General features: G+C 41.9%; 1 protein-coding gene and 1 non-coding gene across 8 annotated transcripts in view; both read left to right on the top strand.

Annotated features, from left to right (window-relative positions):
• Positions 1-8,193, top strand: part of NBEA (neurobeachin) — a 683,633-nt gene extending 675,440 nt beyond the window's left edge. For all 7 annotated transcript variants that reach the window (XM_035003560.1, XM_035003559.1, XM_035003554.1 and 4 more), the window contains 4 exons: positions 1,086-1,187; positions 3,198-3,394; positions 4,378-4,529; positions 6,334-8,193. In XM_035003560.1, the coding sequence (XP_034859451.1) occupies positions 1,086-1,187; positions 3,198-3,394; positions 4,378-4,529; positions 6,334-6,424 (542 nt within the window). In that variant the 3' untranslated portion in view covers positions 6,425-8,193. The remainder of the gene's footprint in view (positions 1-1,085; positions 1,188-3,197; positions 3,395-4,377; positions 4,530-6,333) is intronic.
• LOC118009752 lies at positions 606-740 on the top strand. Its single transcript, XR_004679022.1, has one exon. It is a non-coding gene; the product is annotated as a U4 spliceosomal RNA (small nuclear RNA).
• Positions 8,194-12,237: the final 4,044 nt, after the last annotated feature.

Raw genomic sequence — 12,237 nt, 5'->3', positions numbered from 1 at the left:
GCCCCGTAAGACAATGTTAGGCATGATGCCCTCTCAACTTTGCTGACCCTTCTCACGCTGTCTTTGTGCAGGTTGCTCAGCAGACATTCTGATGCTGTCTTTAGATGGAGGGCTTTTGATCCATGCTATACTCGGCGCACATAAGCTGTTCTTCCTCACACTTGGCATTGTCGAGCATCTCCAGTGTCAAACCTGGGGAAGGCCACGGTTGTTTGATGAGTTCTCAAGAGTTCCAGGTTATGCTTTACACCTCTCCACACTCTTTACCTAGCCTGCTTAGAAGAATGCCTGTCACTTAAAAGTCATCCCCTTAATGATTGCAAAAGCACTTAGCAGTGAAAATGCTTATGTCACATAATGCAGCTGGACTTTTTAGCTAAATTCGATTTAATGTTAAGTCAAGGGGAAACTCAAGATGATCATCTCTTCTTTCCTTCACTACTTTCCTCTCCCCTCAAAATCAAAGCACCTCAGCCTGTTTTGTTGGAGATTTTAGGGAACATTTTTAAATGGGTAAGAGCATGGGTTTCAAAATTAGATAGCTCTGGGTTCAATTCCAGCACTTGGTAGCTGTATGGACTTGTGCAGGTTGAATAACCTTGCAAAGCTTTGCGCAGTGGCAGTATTGTAGCCAATGAGGTTTATCCGAGGCGCGATTATTGCTAATTGAATAACCTTGCAAAGCCTTGGGTTTCTAGGCTATAATAGGGATAATCACAGTCCCTGCCTCATGTGAATATTGCCGTAAGTAAGTGAGAAAATGCATATATGTGCTTTGGCAGGCTTGGTGTCTGTTTCATAACAATAGGAAAGGCAGGAGAGCCATCACCACTGTGGCAATGTTGTAGGCATGTCTCATCTGTCAACTTATTCAAGTCACCTGAAGGACCCACGCTGTAGGTTTACTGTAGCAGTAGTTTACAGGTGGAGGGAACAGCAGAGAGGTTAAGCCACTGGCTCATGGTCACACAGCTAGTAAATGCCCTTAATAAACATGAATGACTTTTAAATGTTCGATTTAATGGTGTAGCTCTTCATCTCTGGCATCGGACTGTACTAACTCACTGCTCCTTTTTTCCTTGCAGGTGACTATCCAGCACCCAGAGCTGTCCTCACAGGCCATGACCATGAAGTTGTCTGTGTTTCTGTCTGTGCAGAACTTGGACTTGTTATCAGTGGTGCTAAAGGTCAGAAGGCATTTCCTTCATTTTAGGTCCTAAAAACCTGTACTCTTTTCTCAAGTTAACCATGATTTATGATTTATTTCCTTTAGGAGCCTCTCTACAGACAATGGAATCCCTGGGTTCTTTGCAACTGTTTTGTTTTATTATTGATATTTACTAGTACTAATGTGGAATATACATAAAATGTTATGTAGTATTTTGTGGTCACCAGCATTCTAGCCAGAACACTGGTAAATTAAACTGCAGCACGTCCCTAGGATGCAGCCATTAAAAATAACATATAAAAGTTGGGGGAGGTATCCGTGAAGCAGTGGGAGTCTTGGGGGCGTCAGGTTGCTTCTCAGACATAGCCTTGGACCCACCTCCCTCGAGAGCCCCTTCCTTCATAAGGCCCGGGGCTGTGTAGAGGTTGGTGGGAAAGGAAACATGATCACTTGTTGAGGGTTTGACTTTTTGTGGATGAAGTGTTGTTTCAGAAAAAGTCAGGAAACTTGGATTCTAATTCCGGATCAGAAGCCCAATTCTCCGTGGTGAGGCTCTGGGGCAAGAAGGAGCCTGATGCCGAGGAGAAACTGCAAGAATACCAGAGGGGCTGAGTAGATACTGTGGCGCAGACTTAGGGAGCAAGAGGGCTGACAGGCGGGAGGGCCGGGGGCATAGGGACTGTGTATTTTGTTCGGAGCATAGTGGGAACCCACGGAAGTTTTTTTAAGCAAAGTGATGCGATGATCAGATTTGGTTTTCAGGAGCTTATCCTGGCTGCTTTATGGAGAACGGATATAATGTCTGAAGGTTAGGGACTATGTTTTTTCACTTTCGTATCTAAGAGTAAAATGACCCTGTGGACACATAGGATATTTTCAATAAATGTCTTTTTACTTAAAAAAAAAAAAAAAAAGAGCAACAATATGTGTAATATTATTCTGTCCTGTAAAGTGAAAAGGAAAAGAAAACAAAGACACATAGTAGGTATAGGAAAAAAACGGTATTTTCTAAAGGCGATGGGTGATATTAGAGGTGATTGCTATTTTCTTTTTCTCCCGAATTTTCTGTATTTTCTATCACTTTAGTAATCAGGAAAAAATTTAGGTATAGCCTTATAATGCCACTTGTTTTGTAAACTACGTATCTACTGGAGTCAATTGGAAAATAGAAATGTAATTAATTAACTGTCTTTGTGAGGTTGTTTTGTTGGGGGGTGGGTAATACAAAACTATATGAACCAGTTATTTCTATCAACTTGCCTAGTAAAATTTTTATCTTATCAACCCAATTTCTACGGGGGGGGGGGGGGAAAAAAGAGCAAAGTAAGTCACTCCCCAGCCTTCTTTTTTATACTCTTGCCTCATTGTTCATATTTACAGATGAAACATCTTTCTGTAGTATGAATTACTTAATTAAGTATCTTAATTTTGCCTTTTACATTTCATAGTAATGTATTTATGTGATATAATGTTAAAGTTTTGATGATACTCAAGAAAATTAGCAGTTGCTTTGATAATTCTCCTAAACTTTTGAGAAACACAAACTAAAAAAGAAAACTTCCAAAAACACAAACTAAAAAAGAAAACTTCGGGACATACAATCTTCTCTTGTCACGTTATCTATGAAGTGTATCTTTTTTTATGAATAATATCTCGTGAGGGAAAAGACCAAGTATTTCCCTAGACAAAAAGTTGGGAAGTTCTGTGTGTGTTAACAGCTCCCTGTATTTGATCTGTGTGGTGTTTTTTTTTTTTTTCCATATATATATTTTTTTTTATTTAAAGTCAATTAGCCAACATATAGCACATCATTAGTTTCAGATGTAGTGTTCAATGATTCATCAGTTGCGTATATGATCTGTTTAAATATACCATCAGTGCTTGGCTCCTGCCAGGCTTACCTCTTTTTTTTTTCTGCCTTCTTGCAACAAATCAGAGTGTACATACCCAGGTAGGGTTTGTAGGTTAGTGAGAGCTCATATGTGACTTGTCACGAATGACTCTGGCCATGGATTTCCTCCTTCTGCAGAGGGCCCTTGCCTTGTCCACACCATCACTGGAGATTTGCTGCGAGCCCTTGAAGGACCAGAAAACTGCTTATTCCCACGCCTGATTTCCGTCTCTAGTGAAGGCCACTGTATCATATACTATGAACGAGGGCGATTCAGCAATTTCAGCATTAACGGGAAACTTTTGGCTCAGATGGAGATCAACGATTCAACCAGGGTAAATCTGCATGTTTAGTGCTAAACAGGGACTGAAGCCACGAGATTGATCGACTATTTTACATTAAACAATTCATGATAGAATTTCTGGTATCTGGATAAATAAATGTGTGCTGGTTTGTTTTTTAAGAGATTATTTATTTATTTGAGAGAGAGAGCATAAACAGGGTGGTAGGGCAGAAGGAGAGGGAGAAGCAGACTCCCTGCTGAATAGGGCAGGACTTGATGGCGGGGGGAGGAGGGGGGGTGCCCTGAAATCACTATCTGAGCCGAAGGCAGAAGCTTAACCAACTGAGCCACCCAGGCACCCCAAATGTGTGCTGGTTTTAAAAGCATGTAAATGCATGTAGATGGATGTTTTGAACAAACCCAAAATTCATTTAATCCCAAGTAGTTAACTCAGTGAATTAGATTTTAGAGATGACAGCTTTTGTTTGATTAGAGGTCAGACCCCTGAGGAGATTTTTCTTTGGCTCCTTTATAAACTGTGCTGTACCCCCTGACATTATAAGTGAGTTTATTGTCAAAGAATCTTACCTTTAGAGCCCCAGACCAAAATTACATGTACCAGATTGCCCTTCACTCATAAATGAATTGTAATTGTTGGTTTATCATTATTAAAAGTTGTTTTAAAATATGCTTCTGCCATTTATTCTGAAAGTCTTGACATTGTTAATATTCAGGACTTAACAAAACATCATGTTCCTTAATTCTCAAGTTCTTCCTGAATTAGATTGATAATATTCCCTTTGGGACTTCTGTTATTTTGTAACCTTATTGGTTTTAATAAGACCCTTTGTTTATGTAAGAACTCTGATGAATTCCATATTGGAAATGCTGGGGACTGGACGTCAGGCAACTTGGACCAATGGCTAAAAGTAGATAATAATTACGAGGGAACTGTGTGGAGTGCTTTTCAGTAAATGAGCATTGACCAAATGGGAAAAGCTGAGACAAATTGTTGTTTTTCTGCCTTTTCTGAAGGCCATTCTCCTGAGTAGCGATGGCCAGAACCTGGTGACCGGAGGGGACAATGGTGTGGTGGAGGTCTGGCAGGCCTGTGACTTCAAGCAGCTGTACATTTACCCCGGATGTGATGCTGGCATCAGAGCAATGGACTTGTCCCATGACCAGAGGTGAGCCCCGTCAGGGGGAAATGTAAGCATGTGAGGGCTGTCACTGAAAGTTCTTTACATTCTACCAAGGGTGAAATGTGCTGTGAATAAGATTCCAGCGCCCAGATGGAAGAAAGAGTAGCACAGAAAAGGGTAAATAGAGGAAGGGAGTAAGTGCACTAAGAAAGGAGTCTGGGAAGAAGAAAACAGAGGAAGAGAGTAGTGAGGGGGTGGGGGGCGGAAAAAAGAAAGGAAGAAATGGGTCTGAGGAAGAACAGGCACATCCAGACACTGCTCAAAACAGAATTATTCCCACCAACGTCTCTGTTCTAAGACCCTCACCTCGTCTCAGACCGGACCCCCTAGCTTCCATTCTGAGAAGGGATCCATGTTTCTCAGCGCAGGTGTGTTTCAGTTTGAGACATACCTGTAGCTAGCAATTTCCAGCAGAGCTGGCCTCTGCTTGAAAAGATGCAGAACACTCACCTGTTACTGAAACAATCCCCACCTCCCACTTCCTTATTCACATATTCCTCATTTATGTTATTTTGTTATATTTTATATATTTCCCTGAAACACTACAATCTTTTATTTTTTGAAAGAATTGACAATTAATTAATATGATTTTCCATTGTTCCTTGATTGGCAAGAGGATTTTACTATTTCCTAAAACTCACCTTGGTGTTTACTGTAAAGTGAAAAGGATACTTGGAATATGAAGTCTAAAATTTCTAGATTTAAAAAATTTTAAACTCTATAATCTTAATGTGGTATGTAATTTCTTCTTTTTGCTGTATATTCAACAGAAATAAGAAAAGCTTATTAACCAACTTTTTGCAACGATATGTATATTCTTTATAAAGATATGGGTTTCAAAATATTATAAATAGTAAGGCTATATCACAAACTTAACAAAGCATCTTCACAATCTAGTAAGATGCTACTGAAGTCATCGAGAAAAGCAACATAATTTAATTTAGTTTGGGGAAGGGATATATTTGATCTGCAGCCCAGCCTGTCTTTAAAGAAAACTTTTAAGAAGCGGTATTCCAAAATACTGTAGTCCATATTCATGAGTAAATGGGAACGCTTTATTGTGTAAATGTGTATATACACGAGGGTTTCTAAAGTATTTGAAATAAAGTATTTGAAATTGTGTTTTTAAGTAGTTTAAATGTTCTCCCTGACATTCTTACTCACACATGTATTCATGCTTCGAACCTTTGCCCCCGTCATAGATTAAGCACTACTAAGTCCTAAGATTACTGACCCCTTAGGAGCTCAAATAATCATAATAATTGTATATGAGGGAAGTAGGGACAGCATGACAGGAGAAGGAAGTGATTGACTTTTCTGGAGGGGTGAGGAGGGCAAGAGAGGCTCTATTCAGTAGGCATCAGGAGGGACGGTAGATGGGAGCGTCTGCAGTCACAGTCGTGTCAGGAGTCTCCAAAGAGGAGTGAAGAAAGACGCTGATCAAGTTTCTATTTCTATTTGAATCGCAGCCCTGATTTCAATTATTTTTGTGTCTTATAATGTCCCTGGTACGTTGGAGCAGTGGCATGCACACATTGAGGATGCCCCTACTTGAAAAGTATTTATCAGATGAGCTGTCTGATCCCAAGCTAAACAACCCTTGGTCTGGCAGTCCGGGTCTGAGCAGGATTGATTCCAGTTCTCCCAGGAGAACCAGGAATAAAACCTGTGTCGATGACCACAAAACCAAGACCCTGGGGAGCTCAGAGATCGTGATACCGTCTAGTAGAAAGTAGCAACCACATCAATGATTTTGCATCACTCTTAACTGCCGTCTCTGCTTTTCCAGGACGCTGATCACTGGCATGGCTTCCGGTAGCATTGTAGCTTTTAATATAGATTTTAATCGGTGGCATTATGAGCATCAGAACAGATACTGAAGACAAATGAAGAACCAAAAGCCAAGTCAGAGCTGAGAGCACAAGTGCTGCATGGAAAGGCAATATCTCTGGTGGAAAAAACTCGTCTACATCGACCTCCGTTTGTACATTCCATCACACCCAGCAATAGCTGTACATTGTAGTCAGCAGCCATTTTACTTTGTGTGTTTTTTCACGACTGAACACCAGCTGCTACCAAGCAAGCTTATATCATGTAAATTATATGAATTAGGAGATGTTTTGGTAATTATTTCATATATTGTTGTTTATTGAGAAAAGGTAGTAGGACGCGTCACAAGAGACTTTTGACAATTCTGAGGAACCTTGTGTCCAGTTGTTACAAAGTTTAAGCTTTGAACCTAACCTGCATCCCATTTCCAGCCTCTTTTCAAGCTGAGAAAAAAAAAAAAACACGTTTGATACTTTGTACATCAGATGCATCTTATTTAAAGGGATACTTTTGTAAAAGTAAAACCTTGTATAAAGAACAAAACGTTTCTTAATTTTATTGTGGAGTTACAACTTGCATGTTCTTTAATCCTGATGTCTTGATGGAACAGGTGCATTCACACTATGAACCAGAAAGATCTGTCCAAGGACACAGCTTGTATGAAAGGGTTGAATTTGGGCTCAATCAGTAATTTTTGACATTTTCACCAAAATATGGTTTGCACTTTTTAATTCTAAATTCATCCCTTCTCAGTGAAATTTGCTCATAAAGCATTTGGATACTAAGCCATTATTTGCCATTTTTGCTACTTGATACAAAGAAAATTCAGCCTTACCCTTCATAATTTGAAGACACAGCAGAAAGGGGGCTTAGGGATGAGGTCTTGGTTTTTATTGTATAAATAGGAGTCACGATCGTTAGTTCCATGGTAATGACTTCCCAGCTCCTGGGCATCTCTTCCAGAGTCATCCTGCTGGTTTAGTGTGTGTACATTAGGGGAGGAGAATCTGATGCTAACTATTTTTGGTTTTGTTCCTTGGGTTTTTTCTTTTCCTCTTTGGTTCTCGAATAGCTTAGTTTCTTTAATAACGAGTCAGACTTTATTATAACAATAACTGAGGCTATTCTTTTAGGTTCTTGTGCAGTTCTCACCTAAAGCCACATTCTTAGCCTAAGGCACTTCATCTTTTATGATATAAAATGATGGGTATCAAATGATTTTCCATACCTTGTACTGATCAAGTTATACACCCAGGGGTATATACACTTTATTCATGTTTCTTCTTTGTATATTTGGTGGCTGTATTGTCATAGATGTACATATTGTGTCGGTAGGGCTATGAGGCATGTTCCAGGAATGTAATTTTCTCAGAATTTATACTCACTTGCAGTCATTTATTTAAAAAGATACAACAAGATAATGGGTTCTTTGTATTGGCACTTTGCACCAGAAACATATCATTATTTATTGATGTGATTACTTATTTGTCATCCACCTTGTATTAGTAAGTTTTAGCACTGAATTCCTTCTTCATTGTTGTTTGTATTTATGATATTCTGAAATTCTGGGGGATCAGCGTAATGATTAAGTTATTCATCACCAGGCTGTAAGCAATATCTTGAGTTTGTAGCTTAGAAGTGGGAGGATACCGAACATCTGGAAGACAAGTTCATTTCATCTTGAGATCATGGTGAAATATTTTGGATATATAAATTCCTTAAGCTATTGTAACCATGTTTTATTGCAAAGATGTAAAATATGCCAGATGTGTGTGAGTTGGAAATCAAAAAAAGAAAAATAAAATATGCAAAGAATTCACTGATTGTTTCACATTTCATTGGACACTTCACTGACATGCATTCATTATGCTGTCATACAAGTTTAAGAAATCAACATCACCTCATATAAAGGCCTACAGCATCTCAAAACATGAAATAGAGTCCTAATGAGGTTCCGTAATTTGCTGAAACACGGGCTTCTCTGCTTGACCATCTGGCAGGGATTTGGGGCAACAGTGACCAGAGGGAAACGGCCCTGGGGTTTCTTCCACATAATCCACTTTCTGGATTATTTTTATTTTATTTAAAAGGAACTAAATGCCGGTGATGGTGAAGAGTACAATTGCTCATTACATTAATATTATCAAATAACGCTGTTCTTATTGGAACCATGCTTTCTAGAATTTGTCCTGGACCAGGCATGACACAAGCAGGGACTGAGCAACCGGCAGGAGCCACTGCCAGCAGGGCCGGGGGGGGGGGCGGGGGGGGCGGGGGGGGCGGTGCCAAGGGGGCTCGGTCGCTCTGGTTCAGTGCGGGCAGTGGGCTGGCAGCCAGGCCGGCCCAGGGAGTGACAGACCTGCAAGCAGGCTTCCATCTGCGTACTCCAGACCAAAAGGACAACCAACAGCAGCCCGAGAAAGGCTTGCGCCTATCACTCTCCACCCTGTCCCCCAGCCAGACACCTGTCAGTCATCATAAGCCCAGCCGGCTCCCTCACACCAGCCTTCTGGTGGCCCATCAGTCAGGCTGGCTACCAGCGGCTCTTTGAAACCAACTCCCCGCTTCTAGAACCATCAGCTGAACTGTCACCGAAACCTCCTGACCAGTATTGGAGTCTCCAGTCAGACCCTCCCCTCATACTTCCCCCTGCTGCCGGAGGTTCTGGTTCACCACCAGCCAATCATCTCTCCAATCTTCCCACTGCTGAGCACCCTGCACTGGCTTTCGATATTCTTAAACTCTGGTGGGGGGAAAGCTTGCCTGGGGATCTCATTTTTAAGAGCGGAACCTAGACCCCCATCCCAACCAGGTGATTCCAAGGTGGGTCATCCTCGGGCACATTTTCAACATGGCTAATGTGAGGGATGAGATCCAAACTCAGTAACTGAGCACAGAAGTCCTTCAGGAGAGAAATATTATCCCTCCCCTGGCACCCTGTACCTCACGGGAATCCACCTATTTCCAAGTCCCTGGGAACTTCCCTGTGCCTTGGACCCTAGTGTTCTCCCACCCAGAGAGCACCTCATTGCCTTTACTATCTGGTTGAACTTGTTGCAAATCGACCTAAACCAATTTGGTCATGGACAATCTTTTGGCAGGTAAAGGTAGTACCCAAACCCCATGTGCACACTATATTATGATGCAAACAATTTTCAAGACCAAATTCTGCCACATGTGGAAATACCTTTTCACCAGTGTGGAGCCCAATGTGGGGCTTGAACTCATGACCCTGAGATCAAGACCTGAGCTGAGATCAAGAGTCACATGCTCAACCGACTGCACCACCCAAGTGCCCCTTTCACCAAACATACTTTAGCAGTCAAGTACAAAACTGAGCATAGAATTCTTCTGTGTGGTGAATTCCAGTGCCTTTTTAAGTGATCTGACAACTAACCATTTTTGTCTGCTGAAGCAGGATCCTATTAACCTTGTGATGCCATCAGAATCCTCCAATCCAATCATTTAGGCATCAGCCTTGGGCACGCAAACTAAGGGCATAGACTAATGGCTTCAGTGGATTCTTATACCTGGTTGTGGAGAGGTAGGAAAGGTCTCTAAAATACTATAGCCAGTGCATATTGAATTCACACATATTAAATACCACTAATTTCATCAATGAGAAAGCAGGTATGGCATCCCTTATGCTAATTAAGAAGGCAATAATTTCCCCCACTGAAAAGCTGTTCTTAGCATTCACTATCCTAACTTAATAAAAGCTTCTGGTTTCCTTTGGAATAAGTAAGTTGGAGCTCTGGGCCCTGACTTATATTGAGACCTTGTTGATTAAATGATCTGGAGCATAAATCTCTGATCAGAGCAACTGACCACTCCTTAGAATGCAATATCAATTAGCAGATACTATCACAATGTCTATAGTGGATGTTTTCAAGTAAATTACAACATCATAATACAGCTACCTATTGTTACAGATTCAGCTCAAGTGCTCCCTCCTCTGTGAGGCTTTCCCTGCCTGCTGAGTTAGCTTCCTCAAGCCTGGTATGTCCCTCTCATGGCACTGAGTGGTGTATGGTCATGGCTTACTTGCCTCTCCTCGCCGGTGGCTGTGAGCTTCCTGGGCAATGGTACTCTTTTATCTTGTATCCTTAGGACAGTGTTGGACTCAATAGATTGTCAATAAATGTAGACTTGCTGAATGTATGGATAACGGATAAATACCAGATCCATGGGTAAAGTGACAAAGTTGGCTGGGATGCTCAAAAGCCTACCAGTCTACCTCTTCCCACCGCCTCAGGCTGCTGTCTCCTGCCCTGCTCTGTGGTCCTCCCAGAGAGCACCATGCTCTAGTCATCACCACCATCATGGGCTTTTTCCATCCGAGTTCAAGGAATCACTGATTATAGCAATTCCCATAGCTATAAAAGAAGGAATAAATTTTTAAATTACTGCTTTTTACCCACATTCATCCAGTTGGGAGAAAGGGGGAGCTGACAGATGATTTGGGGTAAGAACTTCTCCTGGTATTCTGGTCAGTTTGAGCACTGAAGGGCATGAGCCAATAACGGGACTTCTCACTCCAGAAGTAAACTTTAAGTTCCCTCGTCAGTAAAAATGGGCATAATAGCATCTACATTACATGTTGTTTTTGACAATCAGATTTCATAACATATGTCTAACCCCTAGTGGAGCAGAGCACCTGGCTCTCAGTAGAGTTCCGGATGGTCACTGCCTTCCACGGTCTAGTGAACATGTTTCATTTCATCTGCTTGGCATCCTTTCCCTATTTGTCTTCTGTGCACTGGTGGGGAAGGGGTACTTTTCATCTATTTCCTGTAATGTGATTTACTGGAACCCAATCCTTGGGACCTCTTGGACTCAGGTCTGTCCAACCATATCACCTCCATTCTGGCGACTCCAGTGACTGGGCAAGGCTGGGTAGACCGAGCCTTCCTTGAAATTTGTATATTCTGAAGTGAGGGAGAGAGGTCTTCTCTGGTGTCACTAATCTGTCACTAAGAAACCAGTGACTGCTAGCGGCCATGTTCTCTGTCACACAGAGAAAGCCTGTTTACAATAGGTGAGGATAAAACCATTAGAAATGAAAGATTATGTGCACTCGTCTGCTAGCCGCAGCCCACGAGCACCTAAATTGCCCTCATTCTTACAGGTGGCCCAATTCTGGACCCCTGCTTTACTCAATGACCAAGAAACATCCCCCCAACCCGCCTTAATCGATCAAAGCTGTATTTTTGTGCTTGAGATCAAATGAAAGCACCCTTGGCCAACACAGTCCCCTGTCCCCAGCCCCCTACCTCTGCTGAAAAAAATGTGACATGATCTACATTTGGTAGTAAAACAGCCTCTTCCCAGACTATTGTAGGACCTGGCAATCCCAGGTGTAGGTAAAGATCCAAATGAGATGCCTGCTTTTTTCCATCAACAAGTTCTGGGGGGAGAAATGCCCTTAGCAACTTTGTTCCTAATAACTAAACATCTATGTTGACTAGAAAATCCAGACATAAAAGAGTACCTGCCAGAGTTGACATAAAGTACCACACCTGGCGAAGCTGACACTGGCTGTTACAGATCAGAACGGGGGTTAGTCTCAGTCAGAGATTGTAACTGGTGAAGGCCAGGAAGGGGGAGCCTGGGGGGCCGGGGTTCCACCTTGGGGTGAGCTGGGTGCGCTACCCAGGGGCATCCACTTTGTGAACATTCATTGAGCTGTATGTTCAGTAATTATTCGTGTACTTTTCCGTGTGTGTGTTATACTTGAGCAAAAAGCAGGCTTTAAAAAATTAAAAATATGCCCTGCTTCACACAGACTCTTGTGACCACTCCACATTTGTCAAGCCTAGCTTGTCCCAAAGTCAGAGCCGGTGACCACGTCCAGCAGCAGCCT

This window comes from Mirounga leonina, unplaced genomic scaffold, assembly GCF_011800145.1.
Source record: "Mirounga leonina isolate KUSES-001 unplaced genomic scaffold, KU_Mleo_1.0 Mir_127, whole genome shotgun sequence".
Lineage (NCBI taxonomy): Eukaryota > Metazoa > Chordata > Mammalia > Carnivora > Phocidae > Mirounga > Mirounga leonina.
The sequence above is the reverse complement of the archived record's forward strand: the minus strand, read 5'-3'. Positions and strand labels throughout refer to the sequence as shown.